Source organism: Mchenga conophoros, linkage group LG12 (genome assembly GCF_057382185.1).
Source record: "Mchenga conophoros isolate Kocher_MC1m ecotype Shallow Benthic linkage group LG12, M_conophoros_male_GT1.1, whole genome shotgun sequence".
Classification (NCBI taxonomy): domain Eukaryota; kingdom Metazoa; phylum Chordata; class Actinopteri; order Cichliformes; family Cichlidae; genus Mchenga; species Mchenga conophoros.
The window spans coordinates 27,930,635-27,948,437 of record NC_140537.1 but is presented as its reverse complement, the minus strand read 5'-3'; the positions used below and the strand labels follow the sequence as shown (position 1 = coordinate 27,948,437).

Below are 17,803 nucleotides of genomic sequence, written 5' to 3'. Positions count from 1 at the left end.
AGACTTAGACACACCATTACTGCTTCTATATTATCTCAATACAGCTCTTCTCTCTCAGACTTTTAGGCTTACTTGTGGTTCCTCAGATATTTAAAAGTAGAATGGGAGGCAGATCCTTCTGCGTTCAGGTCCTCCTTCCATGCAACCAGATCACAGTTTGGATTCAGGAGACAGACCCCTCTCTGCCTTTATGACTAGCCTTAAAACGTTCCCTTTTTGAAAAAGCATATAGTTAAAACTGGATCAGGTGACCCTCAACCCTAGGCCGCTGGGGGGTTCCTATGGTACGTTGTTCTTCTTCACTCACCTCTTTTCACTCTCTATGTATAGGGGTGGCTGTAGCTCAGGTAGAGCAGCTCTCCTACTACTTGGAAGGTTACATAGAAAGAGCATAGAAAAAAATGGGCGAATGAGGCAAGTTGTGTAACTCTTAAAATGATCAGATAGTGGCAAAGAAGTTATACAAGATGCATTCCTCAGTTAGCATGGTAAATGTAAAAATTCACAACAGTATGTGCTGCTAGGAGAAAGTTGAAAATGTTGAAAAAAGTGGAGATGTCTGAACACAGCAGGACGTTTGGAGAAATCCAAACACCTTATATCAAACATGGTGATGATTGGTGCTTGTTTAGCAGTCACTTAGTCAACTATAAGCCTCTGTTTACCAAAGTACTCTAGGGTCTAATGTGAGGTCATAAATAAAGCTTGGCTGAAATTGGGTCATGCAACAAGACAATGATCCAAAGCACAAAATCTACTATATAATAACCTGACCTCAACCCAATTAAAATGTCTGAAATTGTAAGGAATGGGCCAAAATTCCTCCATTATGCTTTGAGAAACTGATAAACTCATACAGATCATGATTACTTTAAGTTATTTCACACTTGCTAAAGGCAGTTCTACAATCACACGCTACTTTTGGATTTTAGTTTTTGACATTAACATCCTAGGACCTAGAGTCCACATATGTGGACATCACATTTTAGGATGTCTAGACCAAAATACTTAATTTTCCTCTACAAGGCCTGATATCCACGTACAAGGACATTATGCTGCCACTGTTCTATCAAAATAAATGTCCTCATATGTGGATCTCATTTTTAAGGAACAAAATTCAGTAAAAAAAATTTTTTTTTAAATCTGGTAATTTTTTGTTTTTACATTCATCAGGTACCAATCAGCTCAAATAGCAAAGAAAAATTTAAAATGCATGCCATGAAAGAGTTTGGGTCTTAGAAGGTTAATAGCATGATCTATTTTCTCTTTGCCACGACTGTATAATAACTCCACTGCAGAGTGGTAAGAATTCGCCCCTGGATGCATTTTGCTCTGGTTCACTTTGTTCTCACCAAACAATAAAAAAAAAAGAAGCCACACACAGTGGGAGTGTTTCACTGAGACAGAGTACAGCTTTATTAAAGTCAAACTTCAGGCATGTCTGAACTCTTCAAACTCAACTTTCGAATGAAAAAGGACAGAATCAATATCCTCAAATAAAAAGACAGTCATGTACAAAAAGAGTGTCGTCTCAACAGTCACACACATTTAGAAGCAGAATTTTACAGGCAAAAAGAGCACGCCACAGTAACAAGATCCTATGCAAGTTCAATGCAAACTATTTACAAGTTCTTCAACAATAATGTAGTATGCAGTAACACAGATTGAACAGTAATTAACATGGTATTTTGTGTTCATCCACTTTTTAATTGAAGCAACACCAAGAGAGATAGATATGACCCCAGTTAGAGTTACTGTAAGCAATTTTACTACAAGTAAAAAGAGATCATGAGTGCTTATGAAGGTGAATTTATTTATTTATTCCAACACTATTTGACAGCATGTTAATTAAAAAAAACCCAAAAAAACCCCAAAATGACAGTCGGCAACATTGCACAAAACACAAAAGACATTACAGTGAACTGAAACATGCCCTTTGACACAGAGACAGGGGGTGGAAAACAAAATAAAATCCTCCTTAGGCGTATTTAAGGGCCACTTAAATGAGAGCAAACATGCTGTCTCTTCAAACCAAAACATACACACCAGACAGTTTCTGAAGTAACTCAGATGAACACTTAAATAATACTGCTGCTTTGTCAGGCAGGAGGGCCGGGAGAGGACAAACTGGCACAAAAAAATGAGCGCGATCATGCGATCTGCAGGTGCGAAGGAAAATAAAGGCCGTTCGGTTTTGCAGAATCTCTGTGCAATACAATAAAAAAAACCAAAAAAAAACAACCAAACAAAAAGACATTGGCAATAAGTCGTTGTCTGGAAGCATGCAGTTCAGCTAAGCAACAGAAAAAAAACAGAAGCTTTAAGACAAGTTTTATCATCATAAATGATCGCTTTTGTTTAAGCGGATAACACGAGTCAGGGATGCCTACGGTTCGATAATCATACACGTACGAAACTTGTGCTCAAAAAAACCCAAACCTAAGCAAACAAACAGTACATCAATAAATTAAAAAAGAAAGAAACTAAAGTTTAGACGCACAGACCTTTTGGAGTACACAAATAGGTGCTTTAGTCATGGACCTACTTGATTATCAAGGAATACAGTTGTAAAAAGAAAAGAAAAACTAGAAGTGCTTAATTGCATTAAAAACAAAACAAATACAACTATCCCCTTTTTTTCGCCTCCAGGAATCCCATCTTAAAAAAGGCTTCCTGAAAGGCACAAAACAACAGGAATTATAGGAAAGAAACTGCCGAATGCAGAAGAGTGAGAGACTTTAACTTGAAGGGGGCAAAAAGTTCATAGTTCAAGCTTTTCTATGCATTTCTGAATGCACATCAATCAATTAAAACAGAAGTCTGACCCCAAAAAGTTCATTTCCCCGTGGTCGAATTAAATCTGACTTTAACGTCCCCGTTTTCACAAATATCTGTTGTTGGACATTAAAAAAAGTCAGGTGATTATCACAGCGAGTGAGTAGGCATCAAGTGTCCTGCCTCAAACTTTGCCTAAACTAATCAGGCCTTGTGTTGTGTGCCACAAGCGAGAATCAGTGAGAATCAGTGTCCAGAGGTCGTTCAAGGCCTCACACTTAAACTGAAATCCTGTAGCGCACAGAAACCGGACTTGTGCATATTAACATAATTTGTCAATGAACGGTGAGTATTTTCAAACAACTAAAACACGTCTAGTACGTCTTAGTTTTCTGCATTCGGAGGCTTTTATTCTTTCTCCCTCATGATTTACAGCCAGCTGCCAGTTTATTAGGCAAAACCAACAACAACCCACACTGCTATCAGGCCTGAAATAAAATTTTAAAGAAAGCTATAATGCTCAGCTTTTGTTTTTAGAGGTGGCAAATTTTTTAGAGCAGGGTGTCAAACAAAAGGCCAGAACTGGCCTGGCAAAGTCTCCAATCTGTCCAGCTTTGGAAATATTGAGGGGATAAACTTTTGGACTTTTAACTGTGTTTTTACAGTTACTAAGTATCAAAGTGGGCTGCATGTGGCCTTTGATGTATAATAAGTTTGACATCCCTGTTTTAGAGGCCGGAGAATAAAACTGTCCATTTAGAAGCTGTAGCGTAACAAGAGGCTGGATACAATCCCAGCTGGTGACTGGGCAAGAGGTGGCGTAGAGATCATCCTTTCAGATATTTACCCACGATTAATCTATCAGCATCGACATCTGAACGAGTTTACGACTCATGCAATCCCACTAAAGATTAGGACTGCACATGCTCCTCAGCTCAGTAAAGAATACCTTAAACAACAATATAAAGAACATAATGTCATTTTAACTCACTGGCTCAGTTTTTATTAGCACTTAAAATAAAAACATTCGTCTGCGAAAACAGATCTCTCTTAGTGATGTACCAGTGTGGGTAGACTGAAGTCAGCCTCAACAACACTCAGGTAAACAAGAAAAAAAACAAAAAAAAAAAAAAACGCACCTGAGTGTCAGCACCTTGAAGCCCTGTATGTTTCATATCATGTCTGAAAAAGGCTCCATTTATTCTACCGTCATCAACATCAGTAGAAAAATAATGAGCATTATAACCTCCTCGAAGTTTCATCCCAGTTCTGAAGTTCTATCTAATAAACGGGCAACTGAGTGTTTAAAAAGACCCTAAATCACCTAAATTGATTGGAAACATTGGCACCATTTTACCCTGTTGCACTTTTTTTTTTTTTTTTTAAAGAGAAAATACATCTTTTAAGGGCACAAAAAACAAAACAAACATCAGTGTAACTGACAAAGCAAGGTGCGATCACAGAAAAGCTTCCTTCAGTGACAACCACCTGAGTCCGGGCTGCAAAACCTGCTCTGAAACAGAAACTTTACATTCCAATACTGAAGTGCTTCACACTGCTTTTAAACACCAATTACAGTGAGTCACGACACAGGCTGATGAGCAGCGGCTGTTACCGGATGTGGAATCATTACACCAAATGTTTAAAAAAAAAAAAAAAAAAAACAAGAAAAAGAAAGAAAATACAGGTATATTACGTAAAACTCCCCATATGTTTTTTTAAGCCTATTTCCTTACAGAGGGAGACAAGTTACTGCACTGGTGTTTGAAAAAGAAATTGGTATAAAATGTGGTGCAATAAATACAAAAATTTGAGATTTGACGATGAGCGATTAAAAACACTGTACAGAAGTTTGTACATTATACTGGACTGAACTGTTGTTACACCATTACGTCTCCATATAAAGCCCAGCCTTAAGAGTTTTCTCAAGCTGGAAAATGAAGAAGTGTCTCTGGAGGACACGGAGGACATTTTTTTTTGTTTTCTTTTTTTTTTTTTTTTGGACGAAGCTGGGTTGGCAGTCTTTCCTACTTGTGTGCCAAAGAAAAATGTAAAAGAAAACAAACAATAAAAGAAATATGAAACAAAAATAAAATAAAATAAAAACAGCATTTAGGCCACTTTCCTCAGAAGAAACAAGCCACACCCAGCGCTCACCACGTTTCTGACCGAGAGGCAAAAAGTTACAACACAGTTTAACTTCCAATAATACAAGAAGAAGAGGTATCCATTTTGAAACACTTGTCATATGTTCTTTTAATATACATTTCTGTATACGTATGACCTAGCTAAGGTGAGTAGCAATGAGCCGCGTGAAAGTGCTTTTCAGAAAAAGTCTGGCAAAAAAACCCAAATCCCCGAAAACAAAAAAGCCGTCACAGTACGCCGAACCGAAACAACCGAAGTGGACTGCATCTGGGCAGTAGTAACTACAGCTAAAAACCCAAACTTAAGGCTTATTAACACTTCTTTAAGACAGCACCAGTGATCACAAGCTGGGCCCCTCCATCTACTTTGCAAATAACTAATTGGAGGAAACATGAAAACATAGCTTTAAAGAAAGAATTTTTAAAAAAAGGATCTGTCTTGTTTTTTTTTTTTTCAATTATTATTACAAAAAAAAAAGAAAAAAGAAAAAGCTTTTCCATCTTCCAAGAACAATCAGAGAGGTGAGGCTCCGCCCCCTCCTGATCTTTTTAGTATTTTACAATATTGTGAGCCAATTATGTACACAATGGCGAGTGAGACTGGCAATATGAAAATCACAAGAACTTCTGAAATGTCATACCATTTCACTATATACCATTATATTTCACCTTAATAGGACTATTTTCACAAGGAGGTCTGCGTAATGTTCAACACCTAAACAAACATAATACACCACTCACTGAGATGAAGTGAGAGAATCTGTCTGTAAACATTAACAAACATAGATACTGTATATAATTATATTTATCTATACCCATAAGCATATTAAAACCATGTTTAAGGAAGGTTGGAATGTAGTGTGGTCCTGGAAAAAAACAAATTGCACGAAATTGGTCATTTCCCCGCCGCTCCTTTTCTCTAACAGATAAAGAGGATGACAGATCACGAGAAAAGCTGGCTCGTCTCCATCCTAAAGCCACCCTGTGTGTGAGACCACAGCTTACAGCAGGTAAACAAGGAGAGGAGCAGCTTGGTGGTGATGGAGAGCTTCAGCTCCCACATCCTTTTCCTCCTCTCTGCCCCTTCCTCCACCTCACTCAGTGAGTTCTTCAAAGTGCCAGGAACTGGAGACGTGACGACGCTTACACTGCTTTAAAAAGAAAGAAAGAAAAAAAAATAGCAGTAAAAATTTAAAAACAACATAATGAGGTGGTGGCCTGGGCCCTCCAGTGGGCGCAGGCGAGCTGCAGAGAGTGTAAGTAGTGGTGTTTTATGGCAAGACAGGAGGGAAAACGGTGCCTGATGATTTCTGGTCCTTCTCCTACTGTCGCCACAAAACAGCATCAAGGTGTTCGTCAGCGTGTCTCAGCTCTGAGTTGCGGCCATCGCATGTGTCAAAAAAAAAAGAAAAAAGCACTGTATTCCCTGTTGTAGTGCACTGCTTAGGATCAGAGGTGGATTGGAGCACACTTTGCAGGGAATGAGGTATTAAGGGTTTTATCACTCCGTGGCCGGCTGGCCTGACTCCGGCTCCTCTTTGACTCTGACGGGGCTCTGAGCGGAGCGCCGCTGCTGGGTGGAGCTGGATTTGGCCCCCAGGGGACTGAGCGGGTTGTGGCTGGAACAACAGAGGCGGTCGTCCAGGGAGGAGGTGGTGAGCGCCCCCGCCTCATGATCCCGGCAGAAGGAGCGAGGGCAGAAGTCACAGAGAGACGAGGCCGGGTTGCTGCAAACGCTGCAGTCATGCCACGGGCATTCCCACCGCCCTGGAGACAGGAAATGGGTTAATTACAGACGCATCAAGTCAGAGAACTGAAAAAGGAGATTATTTAAAAATAAATAACACATATAGCCCACCACATCTGCAGTCCACTTGACATGTCAATCACAACTCTGATCATCACACTTCGTGTTTTCTTTGATTGGGAAAACTGGTGTAAAGCATGTGAACCAGATTACAAATGAGTATGTGCTGATCTTTGATATAGATTAGATAGAACTTTATTAATCCCTCGGGTGGGTTCCTCTGGGAAATTCGATTTCCAAAAAAAGCATAGGCCCAGGACGAGCCTTCCTGTTAACTGTCACACTGCTGAGAGATCGTCATCTAGACACTAATTCAGCACAGAAGTCAAAACAGACGGATAAAGGTAAAAAGTGTCCAATCAGTGTAACATCTACCTCCACAGAGTAGCTTAATTTTTATATGCTCCATTACATTTCTGATAAAAACAAAAGCTTTAAAAGTAAATGGAGTGGATGTCTCTCCCTGCCTCCTTCAGACACTTCTGCATCTGTGTCCCAGCTACAAATCCAAAATGGAAAGCTCATGGAAAACTGATGCATAAGGACAGCATACAGGGGTGGATGGGAACAGTGACTTAAATGCTGTGCTTTCCACCACCTTTGTCGTTTTCCTGCTGTGCTGATTTTTTTATGTTGTGGAGTGAACTGATTTTTGAGGACAGGAGTTTCCAACCTCAAAAAGAGATCCCAAACAAAAACTTGAGCTGTCAATGAGATGATTTACAGAACAGGAAATTCTTCTAATATCCTGTCCTAATACATCTGCTTTAATTTCCGGTACATTACTGATAACATAGTATTATAGAGAAGGTTTGAAAGTACAGACAGCCAATTAAAAAAAAAAAAAAAAAAAAAACCCTGGAAAACTGCAAGAAACTGACCTGCAGAAACGTTTCAGGAGCAACACAAACTAAACAAAAGCATGCAGAAAGTCATTTCTGTCGTTACCGTATGGCGGTTTGGTGAGGTTGAGACACAGCAGGTGATACGCTTTTGGGCAGTCCTTCCTGTCACACATCACCAGCTCTCCTCCTTTTCCGCAGCAGAAGCAAAAGTACTCGTGTGTGTGTTTGCCCTCCGGCCGCAGTTTCCGCTTCTTCTGCTTCATCTTTGCATTCCTGGCCTTTTCCTCTTTCTCCGTCACTGCAGCACTCTGCAGGAAATATGATAAAACAAGAAAGAGGTATCAAACACAGGTTCCAAACTTGGCTGCTCCTTCTTAGGTACTCTGAATTTTAATGGGGATGACAAACATCCTCACCGATGGCTGGACCCCAAGAAATCCAGAGCAGTTGTCTGATCCACAGTGACACGACGTTCTCCTGTTGCCCACACAGTGCAGATTGTAGTTAAACGTCAGCTCTGTGCCTGCAGGGACACCAGGGAGAAGAGCAACATTAAATGGGAATCATCCAACTTGCTCTCAGTACATTTAATATACATGAAGGAAAATGTGTGTCAGAGCTGCAGATTAACTCACCAGCCTCGATGTCACAAAGGGCAAAGATTCCAATACGAACGTCGCCGTTTACCGTCCACTTCTGGGTTTCGCAGTTTGGGCTGCAGCTGTGGTTAATAAACCGAGACGAGTTTCCTTTTGGGCCAGCGTCGATGACACGATCCTACCGGGAAGACGTGAGTATTAAGACACCAGAGTTTAGGAAATGTTCTTCTGTGGACGATTTATGTATCAGGGATGTTATGTGAACTGACCCCAAATTGGACAAGGAAATGAATGGATGAACAAATAAATGGGACAGTCAAGGACTGAAAAATTAAATCAATGAGGAAGTGAAAAAAAAACAAAAACAATTTAAGATCACTGAAAAGTATGTTGGAGTCTTTTGGGGGCGTTTCTAATGGATTATCTGACTAATATTACAACTTGTTGTATGTTACCTATTGTTACCTGTTGTATGTTATCTATTGTTGTTAGCATTGTGTATCCTGAGTGTCCAGTAAACGTCACAGATGTTACCTTGGTGAGGGTGAGCATGTAGAAGTTGGTCACATGATTTTCATGGGCACGTTTGATTCGCTGCTGGCACTCTTCTGAGTCTATCACCTCTCCCACATACTCGGCCACAAAGTCACCCTGCAGGAAACAACAAACACATTTATATTGTTTTAGTTATTACACAGACACGCACTTAAAAATTACTTATTGCTAGGAAGCAGACTGACAACAAATAACAAACACACATATGAGAACCACTGATTTGCTGAACTTTTACACTCTTGCCTGGCAGATGAAACTGATTTCTAGATTTTTGAATTTACATATCTAGAAACTGCTACTGCACTCAGATGTTTTTGTTTGTATGCAGAAGAAGATACTTATAGCATAAATGAACATATGTTAACAAATATCACAGACACTGGGGCGTTTAAAAGCTTTTCTGCAGGGTAGGCAGCTTGCAAGATTAATAAGAAGAGCTTTTATTGTAATCTATTCAGTTTTTTTATTTTTCAGTATTTTTCTATGTTTAATTTGATTGTTAAACTAATTTAGATTGCTTTATTTAACATTTCAGCTTGTAGCAAATACAAATCAGATGTGCTGATGCTCTTTAGATGAAAGGTCTGCATTTTAAGTGCAGCGCCCACCTTCTTCAGTGCCTGGTTTGTCCTGAGGCCCCAGCCACACCCTTCCGTCTTTATCACTTCTGTTTCTGCATACAGCCGTTTGGAGAAACACTGATTCTCACAGCTGTCTCCTGCAGGGCACACCTGATCACAGGAGCACAACCAACCACAGAAAGTTAAAAGTTAGATTTTATTACCTGAATCACAAATGACATAAAAACCCAAAGATGCACGCAGACCTGTGGGTGACACTCGTACTGCAGCATGCGGTTGAGACACTGGGACTCCAGGCTGCAGGGATGCTCATCTGCTGGCTTGCAGTTGCATCGCTGAATTTCTGACAAGTCGGCCACGTGCACCTGAACTTTCCCCACAGGCTTGTTGGACTGACAGGAAAACAAAGCAGCCACAGAATTAGTAACAACCCTGAAAACTTGACGATCAAAACTTATAACCACCTTTTGGTCTTTCCATCTGCTCACCTTGATGAACTTGTAGGGTGGTGGTTTGCGAGAATTGCGGTCTTGCTTTAGAGCCTCCCTGCTCTCCCTCTGCGCCTTAAGCTCCTGAAAGCGCCGGGCTGCTTCTTCCAGAGCTAAAAGATGAATAGCGACTCAGAAAATCATCTTTTCTTTTGGCTTGAAGTGATATCACAACAGATTAGAAGGAAGGATTTTAGGAATATGTTACCTTTCTTGAAGGTTTTGTTAATATTGATCTGTCCTGTGACAAAGTTCTTGTCATTCTCCACATATGGGAAGACGCGGCCTTGGTTGATCCAGTAGTAGTCATGGGAGCCAAAGAAGAAAACCGGGAAGTCACCAATATCGTGCCGAAGACTCTGAATGTTTGATGGCACCAGGCGAGGGTTGCAGATCTCTGCAGGCCACCACCTGGCAAGCAAGGGACATCATTAGAAAATCAAGGGCAAAAGTGAATAAGAATAAAAATACCTATAGGCCACAGAAGCCTGTGATATGAAATTCCACAATCTAAATTTACAGATAAATCCACGATGCAGCGAGTCCTCGAAAAGGTGAACCATGACTTAGAGAGGAAATACTGTATTTATTTGTTTCTGCCTAGAAATTTTGTTTTTTTAAATCAAATTCAGAGCTGCTTCATCAACAGATTAATAATTATCTGTGTGCACACCTTTAATCTGCCAGAAGATTCTAAACTGTGAGACAAATATTGAGCCTGACTGACAGTCAGTGTGAGAGCGAAAAGCACTGCTCAGTGTTTCCTGAATACCTGCATTTATATTATCACATCCTGTTTCCCCATGAGGTGTGAAAACAATGTGCTACACCGAGTTTAAACAGACCAAGACCAACAATCTGCATGCACGCACCCCCCTGACATGTTTGCGGTTCTCAGGCTCATATTAGATTTCTTCCTGCTGCAGACGCAAGTAAAAAACAGATCGTTTAAACCACTGACAGCTCAGCTAAATAAAATAGTCTAGTTACAAGATCCTCTATGATGGGGTGGGATATATTAGGCAGCTGGTTAACAGTCTATTCTTAAAACATATGTGTTAGAAGCTGAAAAAATAGGTTGTGTGTCTCTCAAAGATTTAAGAGACAAACTGCGATGCATGTCCTGTTTTGCGTTGCCAGTACACAGCATTTACCAACAGAGGCCCATGGGAATACAAGCAGACAACTGAGATTACGGTCTCTGATAACACTGAGGAATAAAGGCTGTCCTGTGTAGCTGATCTGCCAGATTAGCTACTGTAGCACAAATAAGTGAAACTCTTAATGGTGGTCATGAGAGACTGATGAATAAAACAGTCAGCACTCTCATGCTAGCTTTAAGCACAAGCAGTGGTCATGTGAGCATCAAAAATGGATCACTGGTTGTCTAGTCTGATGAATCATGTCTTCTTTACGTCATGTGAACGGCTGGGTGAGTGTGTGTTGTTTACCTGGGGAAGAAATGGTAAATGGCCTGTATTTGTATAGCGCTTTACTAGTCCCTAAGGACCCCAAAGCGCTTTACACATCCAGTCATCCACCCATTCACACACACATTCACACACTGGTGATGGCAAGCTACATTGTAGCCACCCTGGGGCGCACGGACATGGCAGTTAGGATGCACTATGGAAAGAATAACAGCTGACAGAGACAGTGTGATGCATCTATCAGTGTTTTTTGTATTCATGTGGTTGTTACGATGACATGGAACAAACACTGTTGCATGACCAGATACATAACTTCATTGCAGCCGTTCACTCTGATGGTGTTTTCTAGCAGGAATGGAGAATGACTATCTTCACAGATTGATGATGATTTCTTTTGTCTTCTGCTCCGTTTAATTTTAGTGTCTTTTATTTTAACCTTTTATTATGAATACTGGCTTTTGTAAAGGAGTTTGTAACTCTTGAGAGGAAAAAGTGCTAAATAAACAAATATTGCTTGGGTCTCCAAAGTCTCTAAATCCTCATTCTGACTGAGCAGCAACTTGCAGGACTTAAAGGCTCTTCTGCTAACGTCATGGTACCCGATACTAAAGGAAACATTCAGTGGATTCTATGCCTTGATGCGTCAGACACAGTGTTGGCAGCACTAGGGGGACATAAACGGTATTAGGAAGGTGGTTTTAATATTGTGGCTGATTGTTGGTCTTAATTTTTTTAAGGCTCTGGACAAAAGATACTTGAACAGTTTCAGCTTCTGTGGCAGATTTAAATTATCAAGACTAGAAGGATTATTATAAGAAAGGAAACAGTATTGCTGGTCATTACTGGGTTTCTGGACAACAGCGGAGGTCTACGACACAGAAGACTCTATGTGCAATCAACTTTCTGTGGTTTTTTAAATAGGATTAAAAGGTAGAAATCATGCACTGAAATCTAAACTATCACTATCTTATCCTTTAAATGCATCCATACCACAAAGTGACAGCTGCATAACCCTCAGCTGTCCCCAATCTGTGCTTCCTACCTGTAGTTGCCTAGTTTGACCCAGACAATTTGTTTGTAGTGAGGTTTCTTCCCTGCCCTGCAATCGCTGCAGGACCACGACCCCTCCGGCATCTCCATCTCCAGACACTCCGGGTGGAAGGAAGCTGGGCATGAGTCGCAGCACAGCAACTTGCCTCCTACATTTGTATGGATGTATACATGTGTGTGTTTGCGTATGTGTGTGTGTGTGTGTGTGTGTGTGTGTGTGTGTGTGTGTGTGTGTGTGTGTGTGTGTGTGTGTGTGTGTGTGTGTGTGCATGCGTTGTGGGGAGGGGGTGGGTATGCAAAGAGAGGAGGAGTGCATGATTAGGTGATGCACCTTAACACCTGGTCAAACTCTGAATCTCATTTGCAGACAAGCCTATTAACTAAAAGTACAACTAGTACAAAGTCTATAAATACAGAATACAATCGTGGTTTTCTAGCATCTAATGTGAGTTAAAACAGTGTTCCTTAGGAAGACATTCCTACCACAATAACATCTGGCTATTAATCTAAATGAAAAACTAAGGCTAGGACCTTCTGGTCTGAGTGAAGCCTCCTGTAACAGCCTGACGGCATGAATGAAATGATTGGAAACCCTGCATGGGTTTCCTGGTTTGGGTATAGCATTTTATTGCAGCAGTTACAGCATGTCTGGCAATCAGATTCAGAGCACTGTACCAAGACCAGTCTTATGGGAAATACATGCGGTAGCACCGGAATAAAAATCAGCCAGCAGGTTAACAATGAATCAGGGTTATACTCAAATAACAAAGTACTGGCAAAAAGCCGGCATGCAGTCCAGCTCATAAAGCAAACTTCCCATCACACATATCACATTCTGCACAGACCAGCTTGCATGGAATCAAATCTTTACAGTATTTCCATTTCCAAAATGTAATTTAAAAAAAAATGCAATAGCAGAATTATAATTTTTAAAAAAGAAGAAAAAACCCTGTAATTTAACCTCCATCACCTGGAAACAGTTCTTTGCTTAATTGTACTAAATGATTAGGATTATATTCCATCCAAGGCAGGTCAAAGCTCAAAGACATGAGGGGAGCCAAAATGTCATACTGTTTGAAATTTTCAGTCAAAAACAAACTTAGTTGCAGTTGCCATAAAAGAGGTGACGCCGGACGAGGTCTTTCAAATCAAAACCAAGCCCAGAGTGCTGAAGCAGAGAAGCAATGCGCCTCCAGCAGCGAGAAGCTCCACAAACCACAGAGAGAACCTGAACCAACCCAGAGCATTGGGACTTCATACATCCATGCTGCAGGTCTAAGGACCAATTTTATTTTACCAGCAGATAAACTGATTTATTTTCTTTATAACCGACTATTTTAGCAAAGAAGTTTGTAGATTGGTTGCGCATCAGCAACCAATTTTACGATGGGCCTCATGCAAGAACCACTCATACAAACAAAGCAGATCTACGATAAATAAGAACTTTTCACGTTCAACAGGATGAGTGAACAAAATTCATGAGCTGTTCAGATTAGTTGTGTTAAAAAGAGATTTTTCCACATTAGTCTGACTTTTAGCTTTGCACTGACCATCCCCACCCCCCGGGCCCTGGACTCGTACCGGTCCGTGAGTCGTTTGGTACCGGGCCGCGAGAGTTGAGGCTCAGGTGTGAAATATATGGTTTTCAGGGTTTTTATCGGTTTTCAGCATTATTTTGTTATCATTTTTATTGTTAACTCGGTTTTCCTCGGTCTTTTCATGTGTGTTATGAATAAATCTTCTTTTTTTCGGTACCGGTACTAGTTTTATTTTGTTGTATTTATCTGCGACACCTTAAAGGCCGGTCCGTGAAAATATTATCGGGCATAAACCGGTCCGTGACGCAAAAAAGGTTGGGGACCGCGGTTTTATTCTGTAATTGACTTAAAAGACGAATAACCAAATACCTCTCATCCTGCTGAACAGTATCCGTGTTTGTGACACTGGCTCCTCTTCATTGCTTCCCATCGTAACTTTGCAGAGAGAATTTGTCGCCTCTAACTTCATGCCAAATTATTCCCTTTTATACATGTAGAGTACTGCACAAAGGTTTAAAGGCATTTCAATGTTTAGGTTCTTATCATTCAAATAGTACCAGGGTGTCAGGGAACGGTCTGCTCAGCCAAACTCACATCATAGATGCCCAAATATTCAACCAAAGTCATAAAGCTATAAAGAAGTATCTTTAGCATCAAAAAGAAAACATCCTGACACCTTAGAGTCGGTCTTGGAAAGTCTGCAAGGTTTCATTTACTCTGGAAAACACTTCTTTTTGACTCTGAGAATAATCATAATTTACAAAACAACATTCATGTTTTATTCAATATGACCCCAAAGAAGTCAATGAGCCAGTAAAGTCATCAACGCGTTTACTTTGATACAACCAGAAGTGTCTTTGCAATGACCATTACCACAGAAGACATGTTTGGCTTTACTTTTCAGACCCAGAAGCTACGTCCATCTTTTATAGAGTCTATCGTAATAACATACTTAGGCAGATGAGATGTGTTATTTCAATTATGTCGCCATCTCTTTTAATTTTGTTGATTAATGAACAAGCACAAATGTATCTTTTTCATATCTTTAATATGAATACGCAGCCATGAGGCCTAGTTGTATAGTACAGTGACAATATCCACGGATTGATTGCCTTAAATATTACACATTTTGCATAAATGAATAAATTCAATCTATATAATTGCACACCAAACTCCAGCGAGTCGGTAATTCCTCACTCCAGCTTCATCAGTTAAAGAATCGCCTTTTTTGTCCTTTTATTATATACAAGAGCACAATTTCTGCCTAATCTACTGCGCTGTTATTGTGTGACAATGAGTCAGCAGTACACAGCTAAACAGAATTGATGTACACTTGTGCCTTTCTAAATGTAATATCTTTGAAAGACCAATTTTACAATAATTTTACTTTTGTGACTCTGGCTTCTCATATGCAACCCTTCAATGAGAGGCTTGGGATGAGAGCACAAGACTTAATTCTTGCATGAGGCCCACTGTTGTTTTGTTAATGTGTTAGGGAACTTGGCTGAAGTTACTCTGCGTCACTCTGCGTTAAAATTAACTGCATGTGTAGTCAGTTAATTAACTTTGCACCTCAAGGCTTTGAAATGAAAGATGTGTACAAAAAGGGAGGGAAGGGGGTCAGAATGGGAGCAGGCACAACACAAACACAGACCAGTGGGACAAAGGAGAAAGAGAAAAACTGTTCAGTTACCTTTCCCAACATTCTTTTTGGTAGCTGACGAAGGAGAGGGAATCATAGGTAATTTCAACTCAGCACGATTTGACTCAGTCAGAAGGTAGTGGGACTTATAGGCATATGAACTTAATATGGTGTCAGTAAGGTCTTGCACTAACAGCCCTACACAAGACACACAGGAAGAGACGGGGGTGAGCCGCAGTCAAACTCGAAAATTACCCAAAGTTTACAAAAAGAGAAAGAACAAACACGCGTGCACAGCCACACAAACACACATACTCATACACAGTTGTAACACGCACAAAAAACAAAAGTAAAACAAAGTTGGTCTCAACAGAAAGAGGCCAGACAGTGCACTCAACTTGAAGTTAAATGTGAGGCTTAAACGAGCTAAAAGTCACAAAGAAAAAAGGATGTTTTCTTTCATCGGCACTCAGGACAGACGTGGTTCTTTTAAGTGGAGTGCAGTGTAACAGCCCGACTCGTTCATAGTATTAGTATCATGATGGAAAACAGACACAGCACTGCTATCCATGAACAACAAAGCCAAACATGAAACATGTAATATTAAAGATACCTAAATGAGATGTTACTGCGTCAAAAAGAGGTTAAAAGTGTATAAAAAAAACAAACAAACAAAAAAAAGATGACAATATGAGATGATGCAGGCAAGAAGAATCGATCTTGGATTTCGCCACAAGATTCAAATCGTCTGGTGTACGGTAATTAAGAACTGCTTGTGTCTGCAGCATGGGGCGAGGGGGAACGTCACTCCTTTGGCTCGGGGGTTTGTCGGTGTGTAGGGTGGGGAAAGCTTACCTCGGGCACACAGGAAGCACCATCCCACGTTGACGGGGGAGGTGAGGAGGCCGTTCTTCTTGGCGCTGCCGTGGTTGCTGCAGATCATGATGTGGTGAGTAAGGATGACACTGCCTGCCGCCACGCAGCTGTCGCTGGTGTGATAGGCCAACGGACAGCGGATACAACGAATCAGACGACCTGGAGGGGAAACAGATGAGAGAGAGAGCAGATTTTACCACAATCGTGGTATAAATTTGCCTTTATGTCTTTGGCCTTGTGACGTTCTCCAAGAAGGTCAAGGAAAAATGATTAGGTAGGAGGTAATCATTCTGGAGTATTCAACTGTACTCTAGGGCTGCTAAAAAATAAATACATAAAAAAAAAAGTAAAAGACAAAAAGAGGTGCACATGGTCTGGGTCTTTATGACCAGGGTGCAAACAGAGGCCCTCAAGCCATCCTGAAGACATGCACTGGAGTCACGTGAAGACACTGCTGGAAGTAGACAGGATGAGGTGTCCTTGTAGATCCGAGATGCAGGAAGCGGCAACTGTTCTGTTTTATGCAGATTACCTTCTTTTCGTGATCATTAAAAAACAAAAATGGAAGTATAATTGGAATCCAATTAATCACTCAGCCTAACAACACAGCTCTGCTCACTTCTTTTTACTGCTGAGATTCTATTAAAAACAAATAGGTCATATTCCTTTAATGGGCTCCAGCTGTAATTAAAGGAAAGCAAAAGGAAAAAGACAACCGACTACAGAGACTTCAGCTCCAAGTTATTGAAATCTATCTTCACAGTACTTAAACAACAAAACAGAATCTGACAATAGATTTTCCATAGGGCACAAGAAAACCTGGAGATTTGCGCAGTATTTACTCAGGTTTAAAAGGAAAAAAAAACTAAGCTAGACAAAATGGTAAGGCTAATTTTTGAACCTAAACTATTTTTTGAAAGAAGCCATCTGAGAAGCTCAGAGGGGAAATGTGACTTTTCAACATCTAAAATAGAACAAAGTGTTACAAAAACACAAGAGATCACAAGTCAAAAAGATTGAGAGTCACTGCTTTGGGCTGTGTAGACATATACTGAACAAAACAACACGAGTTTCTCCTGCTGGGACTGGATTTAAAATAAGTTCTTCATAAAAAGTTTTCTCCACTGTATTATAGAGACTGATGGCCTGCTGTGCCTAAGCACTATTGATTTGTATTTATTTATTTTAAACAAAAGCTTCAGCTATTTGCAAATGTATCTTTTTGGTACAACTGCTCTCATTAACATTTTCACATGAAAAAATATATAGATATTAAAAGTGGATTAAAGAACCAGAGAAACATGACTTGAGAAAAATCCAGTAAAGTAACAACCTAAAACGATTTGACTCCTATCAAAGTTGCACAGGTCCTCACCTGCATCCATTTACACTCATAATGATCTTAGGTATGTGAAAAGAAATCAGTGTTATTTGATTTTTCTTTGAATCATAAAGTTTTTTCCCCATTTG

At 40.3% G+C, this 17,803-nt stretch overlaps 1 protein-coding gene across 3 annotated transcripts in view; it reads right to left on the bottom strand.

Annotated features, from left to right (window-relative positions):
• Window positions 1-1,387: 1,387 nt before the first annotated feature.
• nsd3 (nuclear receptor binding SET domain protein 3) overlaps window positions 1,388-17,803 on the bottom strand; it is a 28,523-nt gene continuing 12,107 nt past the window's right edge. For 2 of the 3 annotated variants that reach the window (XM_085294984.1, XM_085294985.1), the window contains exons 14-25: window positions 16,313-16,492; window positions 15,509-15,655; window positions 12,270-12,426; window positions 10,006-10,208; window positions 9,798-9,910; window positions 9,555-9,701; window positions 9,337-9,459; window positions 8,708-8,824; window positions 8,210-8,351; window positions 7,991-8,097; window positions 7,678-7,882; window positions 1,388-6,689 (exon numbers count right to left, since the gene is read on the bottom strand). In XM_085294984.1, coding sequence (XP_085151110.1) covers window positions 6,424-6,689; window positions 7,678-7,882; window positions 7,991-8,097; window positions 8,210-8,351; window positions 8,708-8,824; window positions 9,337-9,459; window positions 9,555-9,701; window positions 9,798-9,910; window positions 10,006-10,208; window positions 12,270-12,426; window positions 15,509-15,655; window positions 16,313-16,492 — 1,907 coding nt within the window. In that variant the 3' untranslated portion in view covers window positions 1,388-6,423. The remainder of the gene's footprint in view (window positions 6,690-7,677; window positions 7,883-7,990; window positions 8,098-8,209; window positions 8,352-8,707; window positions 8,825-9,336; window positions 9,460-9,554; window positions 9,702-9,797; window positions 9,911-10,005; window positions 10,209-12,269; window positions 12,427-15,508; window positions 15,656-16,312; window positions 16,493-17,803) is intronic. The other variant, XM_085294986.1, reaches the window with a different exon arrangement.